Source organism: Mobula birostris, chromosome 11 (genome assembly GCF_030028105.1).
Source record: "Mobula birostris isolate sMobBir1 chromosome 11, sMobBir1.hap1, whole genome shotgun sequence".
In the NCBI taxonomy this organism is placed as follows: domain Eukaryota; kingdom Metazoa; phylum Chordata; class Chondrichthyes; order Myliobatiformes; family Myliobatidae; genus Mobula; species Mobula birostris.
The window spans coordinates 19,156,946-19,183,058 of NC_092380.1; the positions used below are offsets into that span (position 1 = coordinate 19,156,946).

General features: G+C 45.7%; 1 protein-coding gene across 2 annotated transcripts in view; it reads left to right on the forward strand.

The window, feature by feature from the left end:
* Positions 1-26,113, forward strand: part of LOC140204906 (matrix metalloproteinase-17-like) — a 63,277-nt gene that overhangs the window by 36,272 nt on the left and 892 nt on the right. For both annotated transcript variants that reach the window (XM_072271839.1, XM_072271841.1), the window contains 4 exons: positions 18,164-18,254; positions 18,726-18,808; positions 20,560-20,712; positions 24,164-24,421. In XM_072271839.1, the coding sequence (XP_072127940.1) occupies positions 18,164-18,254; positions 18,726-18,808; positions 20,560-20,712; positions 24,164-24,421 (585 nt within the window). The remainder of the gene's footprint in view (positions 1-18,163; positions 18,255-18,725; positions 18,809-20,559; positions 20,713-24,163; positions 24,422-26,113) is intronic.

The window sequence follows — 26,113 nt, forward strand, 5'->3', positions numbered from 1 at the left end:
GGATAAGGCAGGAACTGGATACTGATTGTGGATGATCAGCCATGATCACAGTGAATGGTGGTGCTGGCTCAATAGGTGCTACCCCTGCACACAATACTCCAGGCTACCCCTGTACCTATTGTCTATTGTCTATGCTTTTAGGCTCTGTTTGACCAGTCAGGGTTGTTAGTCCTAAGTAAACCCCTGAACCTGAGAGGACCAGTGAACCACTCTTAGTCTGGCCTCTACCCTTTGACCTGATTGGCAAGGGTGACCCTACCAAGAGCCAAGGCATAAAACCCTGAATCCAGGCAACGTAGCTCTCTGGAGCCTGGATCATTGAGGCATGGAAGCCTTCAAACCCAACGACAAGGTTGTGGTCCTCTTGGAGGATCCAACAGGTGATCCATCAGCATCTCTCCCACTGTCAATGAAGTTCTAGCACAAGACAAAACTTCCATTTCCTCCCCCTTTCAACACTTCACACAGATTGTTCCCTTGATGCCTGCTGGTTTGTTCTTCCATCTCCAGCAACATCCTTCTTCTAAAGCCCATGCCACAGCAGAAGATGCCACACTGGGCTTCATACCTCTTTGCACCACCCAGGGACCAAAACAGTCCTTCCGGGTAAACCCGTGATTCCTTTCCTGTCCAGGGCACAGTATTCAGTGTTCACAATGTGGACACTCTCTACACAGAGAAACCAAACCGAGGGTGGGTAGACTCTTTGCAGAACACTTGCATTCCATGTGCAGCGGGAACCCAGAGCTTCCCGTTTTCCAACACTTTAATTCTCCAGGGCACTTCCGCTCTGACCTTCCTGCCTGGGGCCTCCTCCAGCATGGGCCGATGTAACTTGAGGAAATTTGCAGCCTCTGAACTCAAAGTCCGTAACTTTGTCTTCTCAGTCTGATCCGGAACTGGCCAATCCACCAGTGGCACGGGTTCAGTTGGTCACTCCATCAACACCCACTGGACAAGTCCAACAGGTCTGCGCATTGCAGGTTTTACACCCTTTACGTTTTGGCAACTTAACAGCCCTCAGCTTGAAAAACTTCCAACGTCTTTCTCTCTCTCCAACTTATTGCCCCAACACCGGGTGGCCACATTAACAGCCTATCCTGTGACCACTGTACCCAATCAGAGGTATCTCTGTTGTTCCGCCCAGCTCTCCCTCACCTATTCTAAAAAACTTAAAGCCAACTAGCCTTCTCTCTTTCCCAGTTTTGCCTGGAAACGTCATCTCTGTACCTCTCTCTGCAGATGCTGCCTGACCTGTTAGGCGAATCCATTGTTTCCCGTGTTTAGAGCATTTGTTTTGGTTGTTCGGTGTCAGACACGCGAATAATATTTTGTTTTTGATTTCTGTACATCTCAGTGAAGTCTCCATCAGATTGGAATTGGTTTATTATTGTCACATATAACCAAAAAACTTGTCTTGTATACTGTTTGACAGATCGATCTGATCACTACACTGTGCATTAAGGTAGAACAAGATAACAGAATAACAGTATAAAGTTTACAGCTACTGAGAAACCAGTGCAGGTAGACAATAAGGTGCGAGATCATAATGAGGTAGAATGTGAGGTAAACAGTCCATTGTATCATCCTAGGGAGCCATTTAATAGGCTTATAACAGCGGGAAAGAGGGTGTCCGCGAACCTGCTGGTACGTGCTTACGGGCTTTTGTTCTCCCTGCCTAATGGGAGAGGGGTCTTTGATTATGACGCAGCAGAAGTGTAGACAGTCCATAGAGGGGAGTGCTCCCCAACTCTTCCTTCGCTGCATTGATGACTGCATCGGTGCTGCTTTGTGCACCCACGCTGAGCGCAGCGATTTCATCACCTTTGCCTCCAACTTCCACCCTGCCCTTAAATTCACTTGGCCCATTTCTGACACCTTCTTCCGCTTTCTTGATCTCTCTGTCTCCACCTCCGGAGACAAACTGTCTACCGACATCTTTCATAAACCAGCTGATCCCCACAGTTTTCTTGACCGCTTTTCCCACCCGGTATCCTGTAAAAATGCTATTTCCTTTCCTCAGTTCCTTTGTCTCTGACACGTCTGTTCCCAAGACATTGCAGATGTCCTCCTCCTTCAAAAAAACAGGGTTTCCTTTCTTCCACCTTTGATGCTGTCCTTACCTGCATCCCCTCCAATTCCCAGATATCTGCATTGACTCCATTTTCCTGCCAGTTTAACAGGGATAGAGTCCCTCTTGTCCTAATGTGACACCAAATGAGCCTCCACCAACACATCATACTCCACAACTTCTGCCATCCCCAAAGGGATCTTACCACCAGACACATCTTTACCTCACCCCCCTTCTCTCCACTTTCCAGAGGGATCACACTCTCCGTGATTCCCTTGTCCATTCATCCCTCCCCATTAATCTCCCTCCTAGCACTTACTTCTGCAAGCGGTCTATGTGCTACACCTGCCATTCACCTCCTCCCTCACCTCCCGTCAGGGCCCCAAACAGTCCTTCCAAGTGAAGCAACACTTCACCTGCTGATCTGCTGGGGTTGTCTACTCTAACTGGTGCTCCCAGTGCAGCCTCCTCCACTCTGATGAAACCCGTCGTATATTGGGGACTGCTTTGTCGAGCACCTCCGCTCCGTCTGCCAAAAGGGGAATTTCCTGGTGGCCAACCGTTGTAATTCCACTTCACGTTCCCCTTCCGCCATGTTGGTCCATGGCCTCCTCTTTTGTCATGATGAAGCCACCCTTAGGGTGGAGGGGTAACACCTCCTGTAGCTTCCAACCTGATGGCAAGAACATTAATTTCTCCTTCCAGTTAAAAGTTTAAAAAAAAGCTTTTTCCCTCCCCCTTTCCTCTTCTTCTCTTCCCTACTCTGGCCTCTTACCTATTCTCATCTGCCTATCACCTCCCTCCCCTCCTCCTATGATCCACTCTCCTCTCCTATCAGATTCCTTCTTCTCCAGCCCTTTACCTTTCCCACCCACCTGGCTTCACCTCTCACCTTCTGGCTGTCCTCCTTCCCCTCCCCCCACCTTCTTATTGTGGTGCCTTTCCCCTTCCTTTCCAGTGTCGGCCCGAGACGTTTATTCATTTCCACAGATGCTGAGCTAATGCAGTATTCCGTGAGTGTGGCTTTGGATTTCCTGCATCTGCAGAATCTCTTGTGTTCCACAGAGGGAGTCTGGTTTCTGTGATGTGCTGAGCTGCGTCCGTTACCCTCTGCTGTTTCTTGTGGTTCCATATAGAGCAGCTGCCAAACCAAGTCGTTATGGATCGAGACTGGATATTTGCATTGATAAAAATTGTTAAGAGACAGTGGGGCATGCCAAATTTCTTTAGCCTCCTAAAGAATTGGAGGAGTCAGTGAGGTTTCTTGGCCGTGATGTCTACGTGGTTGAAGCGGGACAGGTGGTTTCTCTCCTATAGGAAGTTGAAGCTCTTAACCTCAACACCACTGATGTAAACAGGAGCATGTGGACCGCCTCCCTTTGTGAAGTCAATGACCAGCTCTTTTGGTTCTGCTGACAACGAGGGAAAGGTTGTTGTCGTGACGATGTGCTGCTTAACTCTCTGTCTCTGGCCTATCGCTGTTTGAGTTGCGGCCAATTGTGGTGGCGTCATCCGGCTGTAGACGAAGTTAGAGAAGAACCTGGCCACGTAGTGACAAGTGTATGGGGAGCAGAGCCGTGGGCTGAGACCACAGCCTTGTGCACCACCAGTGTTCAGAATAATTGAGACTGCTTCCCGCTGTGCTTCTTGGTGCTGGACTACAGTGTTGGAAGATGTTAGAGACCAGGGGTCCACGGAGCCCTGGCTTAATGTTATTAGTCCATGGCGTTAAAAAGGTTGGGAACCCCTGCTGTAGCTCGATAGATTATAGATTCATAGAGACAACTGGAGCAGGTATCAAACATTGGTGACAGCGATAGGACACCCCACAGTGACAGTCTCACTCCTGACGCCCCAATCCCTTTTCCCCCTCTACAAGGCACACAATAGGAATGTGATAGAACGCTCTCCCACCTGCCTGACAAGTGCAGTGCCACCACCTCTCAATAGCATCAAGGAAAATCCCAATTTATCCATACCAACCAATATACCTACCTGAGCTAGTCCCAGGTATGTGGATCATACTTTTCCTATCCTTCAATCTTCCAAATGTTTGTTTAACCTTATAAACGTGCCTCCACCACTTCCTCTGGCAGCTCGTTCCACATACCCACCACGCGTTGGGTGAAAGGCTTACCCCTCAGCTCATTCTGTAAACACACCATTCTCTGCAAGAAGAAGTCCCCTTTAAACTGTTTTGCTCCTCCTTAAACCTGTGCCCTGTGGGAGCCTCAGTAAACCCTCTGACGACAGCCACGGTGCACCGGTGGTGGAGGGAGTGACTGGGGTGCCGATAGCTGCCCGTCAAGCGAGCGGCTTTGCCTTGGATGCCATCGAGGGGTGTTGGCGCCCCCATTGCCACATAACCAGCACTAGCCTACCCATCACCAAGGACATAAATAAAAGGCGCTGGAAAAGGGCCGGTAATGTCGGGAAGGATCTCACCCACCCTGCTCATGGACTCTTTGTCCCACTCCCATCAGGGTGGAGGCCACGTAGCATCCACGCCAGGACCACCAGACACAAAAAACTGTTACTTATCCCAAGCAGAAAGTCTGATCAACACCTCCACCCACTAACCCATCTCCAACCATGACTTCATCACTTCCTATCAGAGTCACCTTAATAATAGACATTCCTGTGACTGGTGTTACTTTATGGACATACATCAACCTATTTATATAAGCTATCTTATATTTATTGCTTTTTATTATTGTGTTCTTTATCTTATTGTGTTTTTTCTGCTGCATCATATCCAGAGTAACAATTATTTTGTTCTCCTTTAGACTTGTGTACTGGAAATGACATTAAACAATCGTGAGTCTTGATTTGTCAGGCAGGCAGGGTGTAATATGTCACTTGCCTGCGTATGGGGCAAAGGTCTGAGGGGGGTGGTATGGCAGTCAGTGGCAAGTCCTCCTCAAGAGGGGGGATCTTATTGAAACGTATAAAATCCTAAAGGGATTGGACAGGCTAGATGCAGGAAGATTGTTCCCAATGTTGGGGAAGTCCAGAACGAGGGGTCACAGTTTCAGCATAAAGGGGAAGCCTTTTAGGACCGAGATGAGGAAAAACTTCTTCACACGGAGAGCGGTGAATCTGTGGAATTCTCTGCCACAAGAAACAGTTGAGGCCAGTTCATTGGCTATATTTAAGAGGGAGTTAGATATGGCCCTTGTGGCTAAAGGGATCAGTGGGTATGGAGGGAAGGCTGGTACAGGGTTCTGAGTTGGATGATCAGCCATGATCATACTGAATGGCGGTGCAGGCTCAAGGGGCCGAATGGCCTACTCCTGCACTTATTTCCTATGTTTCAACAGGGGATCCGGCTGTTGTTGTCACTGAACTTGTGGCTGCCCCAGTCAGGATATGAGCTCTGCCTTCAGCCTTATCACAAAGATCATTTATTTATTCCCAAGCAGCCTCACATCCCCTACTTAGATGCCTGAACCGGTTTCTGAATTCCCTTTTATACTAATTGCCATTTCCTCCTCACACTGACTCTTTGTCCAAGTTTCATTTTCAATTCCCGTATCAGCCTCCTATCTTCAGGCTGGTTCTCACTGCAGTGATCACCTGATAGGCTCCACAAGACGTCTTTTGTCCTTTCAATGTCGTCTTTCTCCCCTCTGTCACCCAACAAGAATTTCTAACTCTTAAATGTAAGAGTCAGCAAGTCATGTTGCAGCTGTGGAAAAGTCTGGTTAGGTCACACTTGAGGAAGGTTCTCAAAGCTTGCAGTGGGATCTGGACTGGCTAAAAAAAGAAACAGAGGAAGGAATTTAATGCAGACAAGTGTGAGGTTGTTCCACTTTGGAAGGACAAACCAGGGTAGGACTTGCACAATGAACGCAGGCCACTGAGGAGTGTGGTAGGACAGGAAGATCTGGGAATATAGGTCCATAATTCCTTGAAAGTGGTGTCATAGGTAGATTGGGTCATATAGAAAGCTTTTGGCACACCGGCCTTTACAAATCAAAGTATTGTGTGCAGGAATTGGGATGCTATGTTGGTGAGGGCTAATTTGGAGTATTGCGTGCAGTTCTGGTCACCAACCTACAGGAAAGCTATCAATATGATTGCAAGAGTGCAGAGAAAATTTGTTGCTGGAGTTGAGGATCTGAGTTATAGGGAAAGGTTGAAAAGGTTACAACTTCATTCCTTGGACTGTAGGAGAATGAGGGGAGATTTCACAGAGGTGTACAAAATTGAGGGGTTGCAAGCAGGTTTTCTCCACCGCAGTTACTTGAATCTAGAGCTAGATGTCATGGGTTAAGGGCAAAAGGTGAAATATTTAATGGGAACCTGAGGGGGTAACTTCTTCACAGAGGTTGGTGAGAGGGTGAAATGAGCTGCCAGTGGGATGTGGGTTCAATTTCAATATTTAAAAGCAATTTGGATAAGCACATGGATGGGAGGGGTATGGAAGACTAGGGTCCAGCTGTGGGTCAATGGGACTAGGCAGAACAACAATTTGGCATGGGCTAGATGGGCTGAAGGGCCTGTTTCTATGCTGTAGTGCTCTATGACTCTATGGATCCTTTGGCTCTGCCTCCACCAGCACCCCTGTCATTCACCACAGTCCCCAGCCACTCGCTGACTGGTCATTTGGTCCTTTTGCTAATTATCTTCTTTCTATGGCCGTTAGATCTTCATGAGTTGGCCCACAGTACTGTGCAAAGGACTTTGGCACCCTAAATATTTTATGTGACTTTAGATGGCATGGTCTCCACAGAGCCTTGTTTATCGAGGCTCTCTGGGATTACCTGGAGAGATAGATGCAAGTGAGGCAGCCAAAGTCCGTAGAAGAACTGTGGCAAATTCTCCAAGATGCTCGGAACAATCTACCAGCCAATCTTCTTATAAAACTGCACGATAGTGAACATCAGAGAACTGATGCAGTTTTAAAGGTGGTCACACCAAATACAAATTTGATTTAGTATTTTTATTGTTACTGCTCTTTGTAGTAATTTTTTTGATATTTAGAAACTTTTCATTTCATCATTGGACTCCCAAGCGGGTCAAATATCCTTGTGGGCAGGTTTGCTAGAGTTGTTTGAGGGGAGGGGGTGGTTTAAACTAATTTGGCTGGGGCGTAGGAACCGGAATGATGAGGATGAGGTAGCTGGTTTACAAACAGAGGGAATGTGTAGGGAGACTCCTAACAAGGACAAAATTGCAGTCAACAGGATGGGTTGTAATGTAAAAGGCAGACAAAATCAAAAAGTGTGAATACAGGACAGAAGGTGTTCTATTTGAATGTGCACAGTATATGGAATAAGCTACATAAACTTGTAGCACAGTTACAGATCGTCAAGTATGATGTTGTAGGCATCACTGAATCGTGGCTAAAAGAAGATTATAGCTGGGAGCTTAACATCCAAGGATACACATTGTATCAAAAGGACAGGCAGGAAGGCAAATGAGGTGGTGTGGCTCTGTTGTTAAAAAAATAAATTAAATTATTAGAAAGAGGTGACATTGGGTTGGAAGGTGCTGAATTGTTCTGGGTAGAGCTAAGGAACTGCAAGAGTAAAAAGTTACCCTGATGGGAGTTGTACACAGACCCCCAAACAGTAGTGAGGATATGGTCTACAAATTACTTCAGGAGATAGAATATGCATGCCACAAGGGCAATTTTATAATAGTCTTGGGGGATTCCAATATGCAGGATGATTGGGAAAACCAGGCTGGTGCTGGATCCCAAGAGGGGAAATTTCTAGATCACTTAAGAGGTGTCTTTTTAGAGCAGCTCATGGTTGATCCCACGAGGGGATCTGCTACTCTGGATTGGGTGTTGTGCGATGAACTGGAATTGATTAGAGAGCTTAGGGTAAAAGAACCCTTAGGGGAAAGTGATCGTAATATGATCAAATTCACCCTGAAATTTAGAAGGCACAAGATATATACATCCCAAGGTTTAAGAAGTATTCTAAAGGCAAGGTGACACAATTGTGGCTGATAAGAGAAGTCAAAGCCAACATAAAAACCAAAGAGAGGGCATATAATAGTCTAAAATTAGTGGGAATTTAGAGGATTGGGAAGCTTTTAAAAACCAACAAAAGGCAAGTAAAGCCATTCAGAATGAAAAGATGGGATACAATAGTAAGCTAGCTAATAATATTAAAGAGGATACCTAAAGCTGCTTCAGATACATAAAGTGTAAAAGAGAGACAGAAGTCGATATTGGACCGCTGGAAAACGATGCCTCAGAGGTAGCAATGGGGGACAAGGAAATGGCGGACAAACTGAACAAGTATTTTGCATCAGTCTTCACTGTAGAAGACACTAGCAGTATGGTGGAAGTTCCAGGTGTCAGGGGTCAGAAATGTGTGAAGTTGCCATTACTAGGGAGAAGGTTCTTGGGCATCTGAAAGGTCTGAAGGTAGATAAGCACCTGGACCAGAGGGTGCACACATTAAAGTTCTGAAAGAGGTGGCTGAAGAGATTGTGGAGGCATTAGTAATGATCTTTCAAGAATTACTAGATTCTGGAATGGTTCTGGAAGACTAGAAAATTGCATATATCACTCCATTCTTCAAGAAGGGAGAGAGGCAGAAGAAAGGAAATTATAAGCCAGTTAGTCTAACCTCAGTGGCTGGGCTGATGTTGGAGTCAATTGTTAAGGATGTGGTTTTGGGGTAATTGATAAAGTAGGCTGTAATCAGTATGATTTCCTCAAGCGAAAATCTTACCTGACAAATCTGTTGGAATTCTTTGAAGAAATAACAAACAGAATAGATAAAAGAGAATTTGTTGATGTTGTTTACTTGGGACAAGCTCTTCGACAAGGTGCCACACATGAAGCTATTTAACAAGTAGTATTATTAATAAACGGTATTACAAGAAAGATTCCAGCATGGATAAACCAGTGGCCAATTGACAGGAGGCAAAGAGTGGGAAAAAGAGAGCCTTTTCTGGTTGGCTGCCAGTGACTAGTGGTGTTCCACAGGAATCTGTGTTGGGGACCGATTCTTTCAACGTTATATGTCAATGATTTGGATGATGGAATTGATGGCTTTGTTGCAAAGTTTGCAGATGATACCAAGAGAGGTGGAGGGGCATGTAGTTTTGAGGAAGTAGAGGGGCTACAGTAGGACTTAAACAGATTAGAAGAATAGGCAAAGAAGTGGCAGATGGAATACAGTGTCAAGAAGTGTACAGTCACGCACTTTGGTAGAAGAAATAAAAGGGTAGATTATTTCCTAAGTGGAAAGATAATTCAAAAATCTGAGGTGCAAGAATTCTTTGCCACAGACAGCTGTGGAGGCCGAGTCTTTATGTATATTTAAGGAAGTCCTTGTGCAAGGTTCCCCAAAGGTTAATTTGCAGGTTGAGTCATTGGTGAGGAAGGCAAATGCGATATTAGCATTCATTTCAAGGGGACTAGAATATAAAAGCAAGGATGTAATGTTGAGGCTTTATAAGCACTGGTGAGGCCTCATTTGGGGTATTGTGAGCAGTTTTGGGCCCCATAGCTTAGAAAGGATGTGCTGACACTGGAGAAGGTTCAAAGGAACTTCATGAAAATAATTCCACGATTGAACGGTTTGTCATATGAAGAGCATTTGCTGGCTCTGGGCCTGGTTTCACTAGAGTACAGAAGAATGAGGGGTGAACTCATTGAAACCTATTGATTGTTGAAAGGTCTTGATAGAGTGGATGTAGAGAAGATGTTTCCTATGGTGGGAGAGTCTAAGACCAGAGGACATGGCCTTAGAAAAGAGGGGCATCCTTTTAGAACGGAGATGAAGAGGAATTTCTTTAGGAGGATAGTGGTGAATCTGTGGGATTCTTTGCCACAGACAGTTGTGGAGGCCGAGTCTTTATGTATATTTAAGGTAGAGGTTGATAGGTTCTTAATTAGTCGGGGCATGAAGGGATACAGAGAGACGGCAGGAGATTGGGCTGAAAGGAAGAATTGATCAGCATGATGAAATGGTGGAGCAGACACAATGGGACAAATGGCCTAGTTCTGCTCCTATATCTTATAGGCTTGTTACTTTTGAAAGCATCTTCACTTTACAGATTCTTTTTGTATATGCCTGAGACTTTTGCACAGTACTGTATCTCTTTAAACTCCATCAATTCGTGATTTTTAAATCAAATCCTCTCACAGCCTCCTCTGTTTCAAATCGAACAACCACAACTTCTTCAGTCTCACCACGTCACTGGAGTCTCTCGAATCATGTTAGTAAGATTATTCTGCAACCCCTCCAAAACCTTCACACTTTCCTATGGCACGTTGACCAGTTCTGGGCCCAACAGTCCAGTTCTTCTGAATTAGTCTTTTATAAAGGTTCGTGGTGACCTGGTTGCCCTCCTATTCTTTCTGCCTCTGTTTATCAAGCTCAGGACTGTGTGGGTCTTTGAACCATTTTGTTTCGCCGCTCTGCAACTTTCAACAAGACATACACATACTGTACCTTGGTTCTCCAGTCTTGTACTGCCTTTGAGCATGAGAGGAAAGAAGTCATGCCGCAGTTATATAAAACTTTTGTCAGAATGGACAGAGTATTGTGTGCATTTCTGGTTACCCCATTAGAGGAAGGATGTGGAGGCTGTGGAAGAGGATACTGTATGGATTAGAGAGTGTGGGGTACAGAGAAAGTTTGGACAAACTTGTGTTGTTCTCGCTAAAGTGTTGGAGGCTGAGGGGAGATCTGATGAAAGTTTTTAAAATTATGAGACATGTTGGTGGAGTTTATGAGGCGTTTAGATAGATGTATGAATATGAATAAACTCATCAAAAAGGCTGGATCCGTCCTTGGCTACAACCCGGACTCTTTTGAGTTGGTGGTGGAGAGGAGGTCACTAAACAAACTGTTATCCATTATGGACAATCAGGCACATCCCCTCCATGAGCTACTGAATAAGTAGCAGAGCACCCTTTCGAACAGGCTCATTCAGCTCCACTGTCACAAGGATCGGTACAGAAAATCTTTCCTATCAAATGCAATAAGCATATACAACAGTTCATCTCTGTGACAGGAGAGCACACATTATAGTACAATAGATTCTGCTTTATTATTTTGTACATTATTATTGCACATTAATAGAACTTATAAAAATATATCAAATTATGAAAGGAATAGATAACATAAGAGGCTGGAAAGTTGTTTCCACTGGTAGGTGAGATTAGAACTAGGAGACACAGTCTCAAGATTCGGGGGGAGTAGATTTAGGAAGGAGGTGAGGAGGAACTGCTTTTTCCCAGAGAGTGGTGAATCTGTGGAATTCTCTGCCCAATGAAGCAGTGAAGGCTACCTCAGTAAATATATTTAAGACAAGGTTTGAATAGATTTTTGCACAGTAGGGGAATTAAGGGTTATGGAGAAAAGGCAGGTAGTTGGAGATGAGTCCATGGCCAGATCAGCCATGATGTTATTGAATGGCGGGGCAGGCTCGATGGGCCAGATGGCCAACTCCTGCTCCTATTTCTTATCTTCTTATATTATTGTACGTTGGGAGAGTGAGGAGTTGATAGAGAGGAGTTGCAGGCAGGTGGTCATGCCGGGGCCACGGGAGGCAGACAAGTGGGTCACGGTTAGGAGGGGAAGAGGAAGAGTCAGGTAATAGGGAGTACCCCGGTGGCTGTGCCCCTTAACAATAAGTACTCCTGTTGGAGTACTGTTGGGGGGGATAGCTTACCCGGGGGAAGAGACAGTGGCCGTGCCTCCGGCACAGAGTCCGGCCCTGTAGCTCAGAAGGGTAGGGCAAGGAAGAGGAGGGCAGTTGTGATAGGGGACTCAATAGTAAGGGGGTCAGATAGGCGATTCTGTGGACGCAGTCCAGAGACCCGGATGGTAGTTTGCCTCCCTGGTGCCAGGGTCCGGGATATTTCTGATCGTGTCCAAGATATCCTGAAGTGGGAGGGTGAGGAGCCGGAGGTCGTGGTACATATAGGTACCAATGACATAGGTAGGAAAAGGGATGAGGTCCTAAAAGGAGAATATAGGGAGCTAGGAAGGGAGTTGAGAAAAAGGACCACAAAGGTAGTAATCTCGGGATTACTGCCTGTGCCACGCGACAGTGAGAGTAGGAATGCGATGAGGTGGAGGATAAATGCGTGGCTGAGGGATTGGAGTAGGGGGCAGGGATTCAAGTTTTTGGATCATTGGGACCTCTTTTGGTGCAGGCGTGACCTGTACAAAAAGGACGGGTTACACGTGAATCCTAGGGGGGGACCAATATCCTGGCAGGGAGATTAGCGAGGGCTACTGAGGTGACCTTAAACTAGAATGGTTGGGGGGTGGGAATCAAATTAAAGAGACTAGGCCTGAGGAGGTTAGTTCACAACAGGGGGATGGGAACCAGTGCAGAGAGACAGAGGGGTGTAAAGTGAGGGTAGAAGCAAAAAGTACTAAGGAGAAAAGTAAAAGTGGCAGGCCGACAAATCTAGGGCAAGCATTAAAAAGGACCACTTTTCAACATAATTGTATAAGGGCTAAGAGAATTGTAAAAGAGCGCCTGAAGGCTTTGTGTGTCAATGCAAGGAGCATTCGTAATAAGGTGGATGAATTGAAAGTGCAGATTGTTATTAATGATTATGACATAGTTGGGATCACAGAGACATGGCTCCAGGATGACCAAGGATGGGAGCTCAACATTCAGGGATATTCAATATTCAGGAGGGATAGACATGAAGGAAGGGGAGGTGGGGTGGCGTTGCTGGTTAAAGAAGAGATTAACGCAATAGAAAGGAAGGACATAAGCCGGAAAGATGTGGAATCGATATGGGTAGAGCTGTGTAACACTAAGGGGCAGAAGACGCTGGTGGGAGTTGTGTACAGGCCACCTAACAGTAGTAGGGAGGTCGGAGATGGTATTAAACAGGAAATTAGAAATGTGTGCAATAAAGGAACAGCAGTTATAATGGGTGACTTCAATCTACATGTAGATTGGGTGAATCAAATTGGTAAAGGTGCTGAGGAAGAGGATTTCTTGGAATGTATGCGGGATGGTTTTTTGAACCAACATGTCGAGGAACCAACTAGAGAGCAGGCTATTCTAGACTGGGTTTTGAGCAATGAGGAAGGGTTAATTAGCAATCTTGTCGTGAGAGGCCCCTTGGGTAAGAGTGACCATAATATGGTGGAATTCTTCATTAAGATGGAGAGTGACATAGTTAATTCAGAAACAAAGGTTCTGAACTTAAAGAGGGGTAACTTTGAAGGTATGAGACGTGAATTAGCTAAGATAGACTGGCAAATGACACTTAAAGGATTGACGGTGGATATGCAATGGCAAGCATTTAAAGGTTGCATGGATGAACTACAACAATTGTTCATCCCAGTTTGGCAAAAGAATAAATCAAGGAAGGTAGTGCACCCGTGGCTGACAAGAGAAATTAGGGATAGTATCAATTCCAAAGAAGAAGCATACAAATTAGCCAGAAAAAGTGGCTCATCTGAGGACTGGGAGAAATTCAGAGTTCAGCAGAGGAGGACAAAGGGCTTAATTAGGAAGGGGAAAAAAGATTATGAGAGAAAACTGGCAGGGAACATAAAAACTGACTGTAAAAAGCTTTTATAGATATGTAAAAAGGAAAAGACTGGTAAAGACAAATGTAGGTCCCCTACAGACAGAAACAGGTGAATTGATTATGGGGAGCAAGGACATGGCAGACCAATTGAATAATTACTTTGGTTCTGCCTTCACTAAGGAGGATATAAATAATCTTCCAGAAATAGTAGGGGACAGAGGGTCCAGTGATATTGAGGAACTGAGCGAAATACATGTTAGTAGGGAAGTGGTGTTAGGTAAATTGAAGGGATTGAAGGCAGAAAAATCCCCAGGGCCAGATGGTCTGCATCCTAGAGTGCTTAAGGAAGTAGCCCAAGAAATAGTGGATGCATTAGTGATAATTTTTCAAAACTCGTTAGATTCTGGACTAGTTCCTGAGGATTGGAGGATGGCTAATGTAACCCCACTTTTTAAAAAAGGAGGGAGAGAGAAACCGGGGAATTATAGACCGGTTAGCCTAATGTCGGTGGTGGGGAAACTGCTGTGGAGTCAGTTATCAAAGATGTAATAACAGCACATTTGGAAAGCGGTGAAATCATCGGACAAAGTCAGCATGGATTTGTGAAAGGAAAATCATGTCTGACGAATCTCATAGAATTTCTTGAGGATGTAACTAGTAGAGTGGATAGGGGAGAACCAGTGGATGTGGTATATTTGGATTTTCAAAAGGCTTTTGACAAGGTTCCACACAGGAGATTAGTGTGCAAACTTAAAGCACATGGTATTGGGGGTAAGGTATTGATGTGGATGGAGAATTGGTTAGCAGACAGGAAGCAAAGAGTGGGAATAAACGGGACCTTTTCAGAATGGCAGGCGGTGACTAGTGGGGTACCGCAAGGCTCAGTGCTGGGACCCCAGTTGTTTACAATATATATTAATGACTTGGATGAGGGAATTAAATGCAGCATCTCCAAGTTTGCGGATGACACGAAGCTGGGTGGCAGTGTTAGCTGTGAGGAGGATGCTGAGAGGATGCAGAGTGACTTGGATAGGTTGGGTGAGTGGGCAAATTCATGGCAGATGCAATTTAATGTGGATAAATGTGCAGTTATCCACTTTGGTGGCAAAAATAGGAAAACAGATTATTATCTGAATGGTGGCCGATTAGGAAAAGGGGAGGTGCAACAAGACCTGGGTGTCATTATACACCAGTCATTGAAAGTGGGCATGCAGGTACAGCAGGCGGTGAAAAAGGCGAATGGTATGCTGGCATTTATATCGAGAGGATTCGAGTACAGGAGCAGGGAGGTACTACTGCAGTTGTACAAGGCCTTGGTGAGATCACACCTGGAGTATTGTGTGCAGTTTTGGTCCCCTAATCTGAGGAAAGACATCCTTGCCATAGAGGGAGTACAAAGAAGGTTCACCAGATTGATTCCTGGGATGGCAGGACTTTCATATGAAGAAAGACTGGATGAACTGGGCTTGTACTTGTTGGAATTTAGAAGATTGAGGGGGGATCTGATTGAAACGTATAAAATCCTAAAGGGATTGGACAGGCTAGATGCAGGAAGATTGTTCCCGATGTTGGGGAAGTCCAGAACAAGGGGTCACAGTTTGAGGATAAAGGGGAAGCCTTTTAGGACCGAGATTAGGAAAAACTTCTTCACACAGAGAGTGGTGAATCTGTGGAATTCTCTGCCACAGGAAACAGTTGAGGCCAGTTCATTGGCTATATTTAAGAGGGAGTTAGATATGGCCCTTGTGGCTATGGGGATCAGGGGGTATGGAGGGAAGGCTGGGGCGGGTTTCTGAGTTGGATGATCAGCCATGATCATAATAAATGGCGGTGCAGGCTCGAAGGGCCGAATGGCCTACTCCTGCACCTATTTTCTATGTTTCTATGTTTCTATATTACTGTGTGTATTATTATTCTGTACTTTATTATTAGTTAAGTCTGCACACTTTTTAAATGTTTTTAAATGTTGCTGCTGTAATGAAAGAATTTCCCCCTCGGCATCAATAAAGTATTATTATTATGATGGTGATGAGGAGGAAGGGTTTTGGATGATACACAGGAGGAGGCTATTTAGTGTAAAATGGCATCAAGGTCGGCACAAATTCATGGACTGAGTGGCCTATCCTTTGCTGTAACGTTCTATCTACCCTTTAAAATTGTGCTGTTATCTAATTCTCCAATAAAAATGTAAGCCATCATATTCCTAATGTGTTATTAGCTTTGAATAAGAAACATGTCTTTGATGCAATTTCACTTGCTTGGGATAGAGTCGTCAGTGAGTGTAAAGGTCACCTCAGACAGAGTGTAATGTTCAGCTGCGAATCCTCGTAATGACTTATCAAAGTGTCAGTGGTTAAGACAAATAAGAGTGGGAAGAGACTTGGACAAAAACACGTTGCTAACTCCTGCTGTTGTACTGGGTCGCCCAGGCCACAGAGTTGGGTGCTAATGTTGCCACTATACCAGGTGTGCTGCCGGACGCTGGCTCAGCAGCCAGCGGTTGCCGGGGCTGAGGTACGGATTCCGTGGAAGCTTGGCGGGCAGTGGATCAGAAACTCAGCAAACGGGCTTCAGTCGGAGCCTGACAGCTGACTGAGAAGAAAAGCCCATGAATTCTGGGAGCGACTGTCTGGGAGACTACAGAGATTCTTTCATCCTACACAAAACTTAACCACTTCAATTAGCTGTCGACCTTTCCCATGGACTTCCCATTTTTCAACATAATGTACATTGATTGAGAACAGTGATATTGCTTTTTATCCACATACACACACGCACATATGCACTCATTGTCCTGCGTGCAAACATTATTTCTCTCCCTCACATACACTTACACATTCTGTCTCTCACATACACTTTTATCTCACTCTTTCTGTGTCTCTCTTTTTCTCTCTCTCTCGCTCTCTCACATCTCAAGGATGCATGCTTAGCCCACTGCCCTGCTCTCTCTGCACCCATGCTAGGAACAGCTCACACACCATCTATAAATTTGCCGATGACACAACTCTTGTTGGCAGAATTTCAGGTGGTGATGAGGAGGTGTACAGGAGCGAGATAGATCAGCTGGTCAAATGGTGTTGTAGTAACAACCTTGCACTCAGTGTCAGTAAGACCAAGGAATTAATGGTGGACTTCGGGTAGGTGAAGTTGAGGGAACACACACAAGTCTTCATCAAGGGATCAGAAGTGGAAAGGGTGAACAGTTTCAAGTTCCTAGGTGTCAACATCTCTGAGGATCTATCCTGGGCCCAACATGATGATGATTATGAAGACACGCAGTCCTCTTTTATTGTCATTTTGTAATGCATGCATTAAGAAATGAGATATTATTTCCTCTGGTGTGATATCACAAAACACAGGACAGACCAAGCCTGAAAAAACTGACAAAACCACATAATTATAACATATAGTTACAAACAGTGTAACAATACCATACCTTGATGAAGAAGTCCATGAGCACAGTAAAGTTCAAAGTTTCCCAAATGTCCCACATCTCACGCAGACGGGAGAAGGAAGAAAAACTCTCCCTGCCATGCCGACCACAAACTGACTCTGAGTCATCTGAAAACTTCGAGCTCTGATCAGCTCTCTGACACTGAGTACTGAGCGCCATTTCTGCCCAAACGATTCGACCTCCTTCTCAGTCACCAAAAGCAGGCAAGGCCGGGGATTTTGAGGCCTACCCTCCAAAAGATTCCCGACCACGCAGTAACGACAGCAGCGAACGAGCGTTTCAGAAATTTCTCCAGGTGTTCCTCTGTGCTTTCACGTCCATTCTCCATCAACATATTGATGCAATTACAAAGAAGGCACAACAGTGACAATATTTCATTAGGAGTTTGAGGAGAATTGGTATGTCACCAAAGACACTCGCAAATTTCCACAGATGTACCACGGGGAGCACTCTAACTGACTGTATCACCATCTGGTACGGAGTGGCCACAGCACAGGATCGGAAAAAGCTGCAGAAAGTTGTGAACTCAGTCAGCTCCCTCACGGGCATGAATCTCTGTAGCATCCAGGACATTTTCAAAAGGCAGTGCCTCAGAAAGGCAACATCCATCATTAAGGACCCCCACCACCCAGGACATGCCCTCTTCCTTCTCATCAAGGAATAGATATGGGACCTTCAAGACACACGCTCAATGTTTCAGGAACAGCTTCTTCCCCTCTGCCAACAGATTTATAAATGGGCAATGAATCCATGAACACTACCTCACTATTTGTTCCTGACGTCCTGACGAAGGGTCTCGGCCTGAAACGTCGACTGCACCTCTTCCTAGAGATGCTGCCTGGCCTGCTGCGTTCACCAGCAACTTTGATGTGTGTCACTATTTGTTCCTCCTTTTTTGCACTATTTATTAAACTTTATATATTCATAGTTCTTGTTGTAATTCACAGTTTTTATTATTATGTGTTGCAAAGTACCGCTGCCACAAAACAACAAATTTCACGACGTATGCCAATGATATTAAACCTGATTCGTTCTGTCTGTCTGAACTTCCTCTTCTTGAAGTTCACAATTAATTCCCTGGATCTACACACAGAAATTCTCAGAGAAAACCAAAATCAGAATGATATTTTTATACTTTCTCTTTTATTAATAGGCAAGAAGCAATCAGCTGGGAATACGCCTGACGACGATCCAGCTCTCAGTCCACAAATCCCCGACGTTCCTTACCCACACCCTAGTAGCAAGTATGTACCACCGATCGAGAACATCTTGCAGCCTACACGCGTCCTCACCATCAACGCCGCTACCAATGCTCACTGACCTGTCAAAAAGTCCTAATTCTAGCTGCTACGTTCGCGTCCGGATCAGTCATCTCCAAAACGAGCTGTAGGAGTCCCGGCTCTGATCCCTGTGGTGCCCTGGGTGGGATTCTGACTGTGACCCCTTCACTCTTAATGGTGTACTGTTGGCTCCTCTGTCGAGTACAGTCATCGCCTGCCCAAATCTATACTTCCTCTCGTACTGAGCCGAATTACTGATGCAACAACACCTTGCCAGTGGGGTGTACGGAAGGTGCCAATGGTGAACAATATTTGATTGGTGTTGTTGAAAGTTGGGAGGGAACTAAATTGGGTGTGTTGGACACTTGGATTGGGGGAAAGACAGGTGAGATGCTGCCTTCCTTATAAATATTATTTTTTCTTTTGTGTTTTTAGGCCTGGGTACGAATCCCCTGATCGCTGTGCGGTAACATTTGATGCTGTTGCTAATATCCGAGGAGAATCCTTCTTTTTTAAAGGTAAGAGGTCATAGGCTAAGTGGGGGGGGCGGGGTTGGTTTATCAATCAGGATGTGTTTCCATCTGTGGATGTGAACTTCCCACTATTCAGGATACTTACAAAGACAGGTGTGTAAAAAGGATCACTGGGGACCCGAGTCACCCCAACTGCAAACTGTTCCAGCTGCAACCATGCAGAAAATGGTACCACAGCATTAAAGCCAGGACCAACAGGCTCCAGGACAGCTTCTTCCACCAGGTCATCAGACTGATTAATTCATGCTAACACAACTGTATTTCTATGTTATATTGACTACCCTGTTGTACATAATATTTATTACAAATGATTATAATTGCACATTCCACATTTGAACGGAGACGTAACATAAAGATTTTTACTCCTCATGTACTTGAAGGATGCAAGTAATAAAGTCAATTCAATTCAAAGCACTTCGCCCCAGCTTAGGAGCAGAGAGGACATCCTGATGGGGACAATGGCTAGGAGGGTCTGAGTGGTGAGCGAGGAGGAGCTGTTGCTCCATAATACCTTCGCTAAGCCTTCTTCCATTGAGGACTTCTTCCTACACCGTGTGAAACTTAGGGGCTTCCCAGGACTCGGTGACTCAGCAGCATCTGGCCAACAATGGGCTCCATCTGTCATGCTGAGTGTTTCATCAGTAGGGTGTCCCATGAGGGTAACACCTGAGTGAGAGAGTACATCTATGTTGGACTTGCTCGGGGGGTCACAGTGTGGGGAGAACTGTTCTCTGTATTTGAGCTGTGATACTTCTCCTCTGAGGATGTTTATAGGGATGGCGTGGACTTAGAACAACTTATTATCTGTACCATGCCGAACCCAGACACTCAGCTTCGGCTTAGACTCCTTCCCCTCCCCGTACCTCCTTATTCTGGCTTCTTCCCTCTTCCTTTCCAGCCCCAGTGAAGGGTTTCGGCCCAAAATGTCAATTGATTATTCACTTCTATAGATGCTGCCTGAGCTGCTGAGTTCCTCCAGCATGTTGTGTGTGTTTTCATTGGCCCAGTCGTCGCTCGCTGGGGTGATGGACAGGGAGCTCGACTTTATATCAGGAGCTCTGGATGATGAGAGATATAGTACACTTTGTCAAAAAGTAAGGATTAAGAAGCTGAAATCAGACGCGGCCCGTGAAGAACATCAGGAAAAAGGTTCTTCGGGATGTTCACTAGATTGGAGCATATTAGTTATAAGGAACGGTTGGACAAACCTGAATTGCTTCCTCCAGAGTGGCAGAGGTTGAGGGGAGAGTTGATAGAAATTTACAAGATTATGGGAGGACAGACAATCAGAGGGCTGAAATGTTATATGTTAGAGGGCGTTGAGAGGGGAAAGTTTAGAGAAGACGGTTAGGGTAAGATTTTTACTTGGAGAGCGCTGGGCACCTGGAGTGTGCTGCCAGGGGTGGTGGTGAAAGCAGATGGAACAGGAGTGTTCAAGAGGCACTTGAACGGGCAGAGAATGGAGGGACCGAGGCCGAGGTGCAGGCAGCTGGCATTTGTTACGAACACAAGAAACTCTGCAGATGCTGGAAATCCAGAGTAACACCCACAAAATGCTGGAGGAAGTCAGCAGGCCAGGCAGCGTCTGTAGAGGGAAACAAACAGTTGACAGCTGGGGCTGAGAGCCTTCATCCGGTTGGACTGGTATCATGGTTAGCAGAGACATGGAGGGCCGAATGGCCGATTCCTGCACTGTACCGTTCCATCTACTAACCTGGTTTTCCTTCATTATGAAGACCATTACTTCTGGCGCATACAACGTGCCGGCAACCTCGTCTCCCTGAATGCGGCACAGATCAAGAATTTCTGGCAAGGGTTACCGGCGGACTTGAAGAAAGTTGACAGCGTCTACGAGAGGATGACGGACCACAAGATCATCTTCTTCATAGGTGAGGCACTAAGCGCTGTGAGACCGAGATCCCCACACATGCAGTAAATCGGATTATTGTTGTCAAATGTCCCCAGGTTTGTTTTGCAGGCCATCTATACAGATCGTCTCATTACAACAGTATAGCCAGGTAGTACAGTGAAAAGCAATAAGAGAATGCAAAATAAAGTGTTACAGTTGTAGAGAAGGTGTCACGGCTCAATGGTTCAATCTAATATGCAGTTGCTGCATGGGACCTATACACAAACAAAAACACTACTTCCATCGAGCGAGTCCAAAGACAGGCGGCCTGATTTGTCACAAATACCTATGAGAGAGAAGCCAGTGTTACTCAACTTTTAAATTCATTGAAGTGGAACTCTCTCCAAGATAGACGTGAGGCACACTGCCTGACCTGTTTTTACAAGATGCTCGACATAGACTACCAATCCCACCTCAAACCCAAACCTATTAGGAGCAGACGAGGGCACTCAATTCAATTTGAAATACTAACTACCAAGTCAGATGTGTACAGCAATTCATTTTCCCCCCTGTACAATTAAAGTGTGGAATAATCTTAATCCTAACACAGTCACACAACCAAACCCAATTAAATTTAAGGCAGCTTTTCTTCTTCAAAAATCTCCTTCTTAAGCCCACCCTCCGCCACCTCCAGTTTAAATTCCATGCGGAATATTTTGGTCTCCTTATTTAAGACAGGATGTGCTGATATTGGAGAGGGTACAGAGAAGATTCACTAGAATGATTCCGGGAATGAGAGGGTTAACATATGAGGAACGTTTGTCCGCTCTTGTACTGTATTCCTTGGAGTTTAGAAGAATGAAGGGAGACCTCATAGAAACATTTCAAATGTTGAAAGGCATGGACAGAGTGGATGTGGCAAAGTTGTTTCCCACGATGGGGGAGTCTAGTACGAGAAGGCATGACTTAAGGATTGAAGGGCGCCCTTTCAGAACAGAAATGCGAAGAAATTTTTTTAGCCAGAGGGTGGTGAATCTGTGGAATTTGTTGCCATGGACAGCAGTGGAGGCCAAGTCATTGGGTGTATTTAAGGCAGAGACTGATAGGCATCTGAGTAGCCAGGGCATCAAAGGTTATGGTGAGAAGGCGGGGGAGTGGGACTATATGGGAGAATGGATCAGCTCAGGATGAAATGGCGGAGCAGACTCGTTGGGCCAAATGGTCAACTTCTGCTCCTTTGTCTTATGGTCTTATGGTCTAATATTTTGGAGGATCAAGAACCAAGAATGCATACAGTACACCGCCCGGTTTTGCAGACATCCACGAAACAGAGGGGAAAAAGAATCCCCGAAAACTGAATAACAGGAAAGCATAGCACCCCAAAGCCCCACCTCCCCCCTACAAGCAGCAGCGAAAGCATCAACTCTCCCCCCACTTACTCCGGCAGGAGCGTCAGCCCCCATCACCCATCATGTAAGCAACAGCAGGTCCCCAGGCACCATGATCTCAAGTCCATCGAAAACTACTGTCCATCCCAACACTTTGACATCTCAACAGGCTCTCTCTCTCTCTCTCTCTCTCTCTCTCTCACACTAATGAGGGAGGGAGAGATATCACTCATGCCACAGCGACAGGGGAGGCCAGCAGCTCACCGTTTCGATGTTACAGCGTTGCTTATTTGAGTTCCCCCGACTCGAGAATCAACAAACTCTCTCTCACCTTCGGGGGATGGAGACGGAGACTATAAGACCATAAGACCAAGGAGCAGAATTAGGCCATTTGGCCCATCGAGTCTGCTCCATCATTCAATCATGGCTGATCCTCTTTTCCCCTCCTCAGCCCCACTACCTGGCCTTCTCTCTGTAACCTTTGATGCCATGTCCAATCAAGAACCTATCAGGCTCTGCCTTAAATACACCCAACGACCTGGTCTCCGCAGTTGCCTGTGGCAATAAATTCCACAAATTCACCACTCTCTGGCTAAAGAAATTTCTCTGCGTCTCTGTTTTAAATGGATGCCCCTCTATCCTGAGGCTGTGCCCTCTTGTCTTAGACTCTCCCATCAAGGGAAACATCCTTTCCACATTTACTCTGTCTAGACCTTTCAACATTCAAGAGGTTTCAATGAGATCCACCCCTGCCCCCCCCACTCATCCTTCTAAATTCCAGTGAGTACAGGAGACGGGGAGATATCACCCAAGTACAGAGGCCTTTGACAGCTGCGCCTGCTGTCTTGATGGTTCGATCTCCCGTGACACTTTAGTCAGTGACATCAGTGAGGAATCAGGTAGACAATAGGGTACTAGGCTATAAAGAGGTAGATTGTGAGGGCAAGAATCGGTCTTATCATAATAGGGAACCATTGAATAGTCTCACAACTCAAGCTTCCTTGAGATTGGTGGCACATGCTTTTGTACCTTCTACCCAACTGGGTGAGGGTGAAGGGAGAATATCTGGGGTGGGTGGGGTCTTTGATTATGTTGGCTACTCTACCAAGACTATGCATAGTAATGTCCCAGCCCCTGAGTTAGCTGATTTTGTTTGGTGTGACCACTTAACGGGAAGGAAACCTTGAGACAAAGTGCGTGGCATAGTTGAGAGGGCAGGGAAGGTTGCAGATTTCCCTAGTAGCTCATCCACCATTAGGGAACATGGGCTGGAATTTAGACCATCATAAAGTGGGTTAGTATTACCCCCTGTGTCGTAGTCTGCTCAATATGGAGAAGCCACAGGATTCAACATTTGGTGTACGTGCTTGAATAAGGAGCCAATGGTGTAAAGTCACCATCTGCAGGATTATCTATGAACAGCTCCAAGTCAGAATTCCATCCAAATTCAGAGTTCAAAGTCAATTTATTATCAGAGTACATACCTGTATATGTCACCAGATTTGCTTTTTATAGGCATTTACAGGAGAATAACAAAATACAACGGCATTTATGAGAACGATAGATAACAAAGGCTGACAAATGCTCCATGAGCAAAAAATAATATTGTAATAATAATAAAGTAAATAATATTGAGTTGCAGAGTTCTTGAAAGTGAGTCATAGGTTGTGGAATCAGTTCAGTGTTGAGATGAGTGAAGTTATTCACGCAGCCTGGTGGTTGAAGGATAATAATTGTTCCTGAATCTGGTGGTGTGGGATCTAAGGTAGCTCCTGCCCGAGTGGTCGTGGCGAGAGGAGAGCATGGCCTGGATGATAGGGGTCCCTGATGATGGATGCTGCTTTCCTGTGACAGTGCTCCTTGTAGGTGTGCCCAGTGGTGGGGAGGGCCTTTCCTGTGATGGACTGGGCTGTATCCATCACTTTTTGTAGGCCTTTCCATTCCTGGGCTTTGGTGTTTCCATGCCAGATCATCATGCAACCAGTTGGGAATGTTGGGTTGGTTGACCTAGACTGAACAATAGAGGTAAGAACTGTCCCGCAGACTATGACCACCTGAGGAACAAGTGATCCATTGCTAACTCCATTCTCTGTCCTCTCCCAGGGTCTCAGTATTGGGTCTTCACCAACACACAGGTGGAGCATGGCTATCCACGGTCCATTAGGGACTTTGGCCTGCCAGTAGACAGCGTGGATGCGGTCTTTGTCTGGGCCCACAACGGCAAAACCTACTTCTTCAAAGGTGACAAGTTCTGGAGATTTGATGACCAGCAGCAAAGAATGGACGTGGGTTACCCCAAGGAAACGAGTCTTTGGAAAGGTGTGCCTTCTCAGCTGGATGACATCATGGGCTTCTCTAATGGTCAGTACGTGAGTGGTCGTCTTGGTGTCACTTAACCTGTACGTCAGTGTGTACACAAGTGTTCGCGCGCGTGTGTGTGTAAATAAGCATCTCCTCACATCCAGCTTGCTTACGATTATAACAGTCGGCACTCGGCAAGGCTCCAACGCCAATTCCACCACCCGTCCCAGGCTTCCAAGCGCAAAAGCTACCCCAAAAGTCTCAAAGTATGTTTATTATCAAACACAAATCATGCAAACAATTGAAGTGAGTACTGACATTCCCAACCAAAATGCGTCCTTAGATCCAAATCCCGGAGCAGCCCGGAATAGGCCCGCAGCCTTGGTATCAGTTCGTCATATCTTATCCCCCGTCACTGACTTCATTGTGAAAGTGGCCCTTCAATGTCACTCTCTGCCTCCCATTTCCAAGCCAATTTCTGATCCCATTTTCCACCTTGCCCTGAATTCCTGTGTTACCTTTTGGATCAGCCCTGAAAGCAGGACCTTGTCAAAGGCCTTAGTGAAGACTATAGAGACTATCGTCAGCTACACTTCCCTCATCAGCACAGTTCGTCACCTCCCCTTAATAAAACATGTTAATCCTCCCTGAACGATCCCAGCCCTTCTATATACATTCGTCCTCCGCTTCAGCCTTTTATCTTATTGAGATTCAGCACGGAATAGGCCCTTACAGACCTCCGAGCCGCACTGCCCAGCACACCCCCTGATTTAATCACAGGACAATTTACAATGACCAATTAGCCTACCAACTGGTCCATCTTTGGACTGTGGGAAGAATCCCGCGCAGTCACGGGGAGAACGTACAAACTCCTTACAGACAGCGGCGGGAATTGAACCCCAGTTGCCAGTACGGTAAAGCGTTGGGCTAACCATTACGCTACCATGACTTTTATCAAAAACTGCCACCACCCCACCCCCCGACCCACCACTACTATTAGATGGAATAAATTGACTTACCCTTGCTGCCCTTCTTGAATGAAAGATGGAATACGTGCCAACCTTCCATCACCTGGCATCTCGTCTGTGCCCGTAGAAGTTTTGAACACTTCTCTCAGTCTAAGCAATCCCTGTTTCCCACAGCAGACTGGGATATACAGGCCCTGTGGACTTATCCACATTTAAGTTCGCCTGTACCTCCAGAGTTCTGCAGTTCCCCTCCCTGAGCATTAGGCCAAATAGGCTGCATGGTAACGGTTAGTGTAATGCTATTAAAGTTCAAAGTTCAAAGTACGTTTATTATCTGAGAATGTAGAATTTATGCAACCTTGAGGTTTGTTTGCTCACAGGTCGCCACAAAGCAAGAAGCCTGAAAGAAACCAGTTAAAGAAACAATAATAATAAAAGACCAACTCTCGATGTGCAAGGAAAAAAAAACATAAATCATGCAAACAATTGAAATGAACAGCAACAATCTGAACCGAAATTGAGCCCTCAGATCCGAACCCTGGAGCAGCCTAGCATAGGCCCAAAGCCTGAGTTATCAGTTCATCATATTAGCGGGCATGGAGCACAGCAGCTGGGGCAGTCTTCATAGTCTCAGTGCTGTTGAGGAGAGAGGAGTAACCATTGCAGATAATGACTGAAATCAGCTCTCCCGCCATCCTGCATCCCCGCCACCCTGGATCCCAAAACCCTGTCTTTTCAGTCTGTCTGGGCCAGTGTTTAAATTGACCAAACAACGGAACAACGA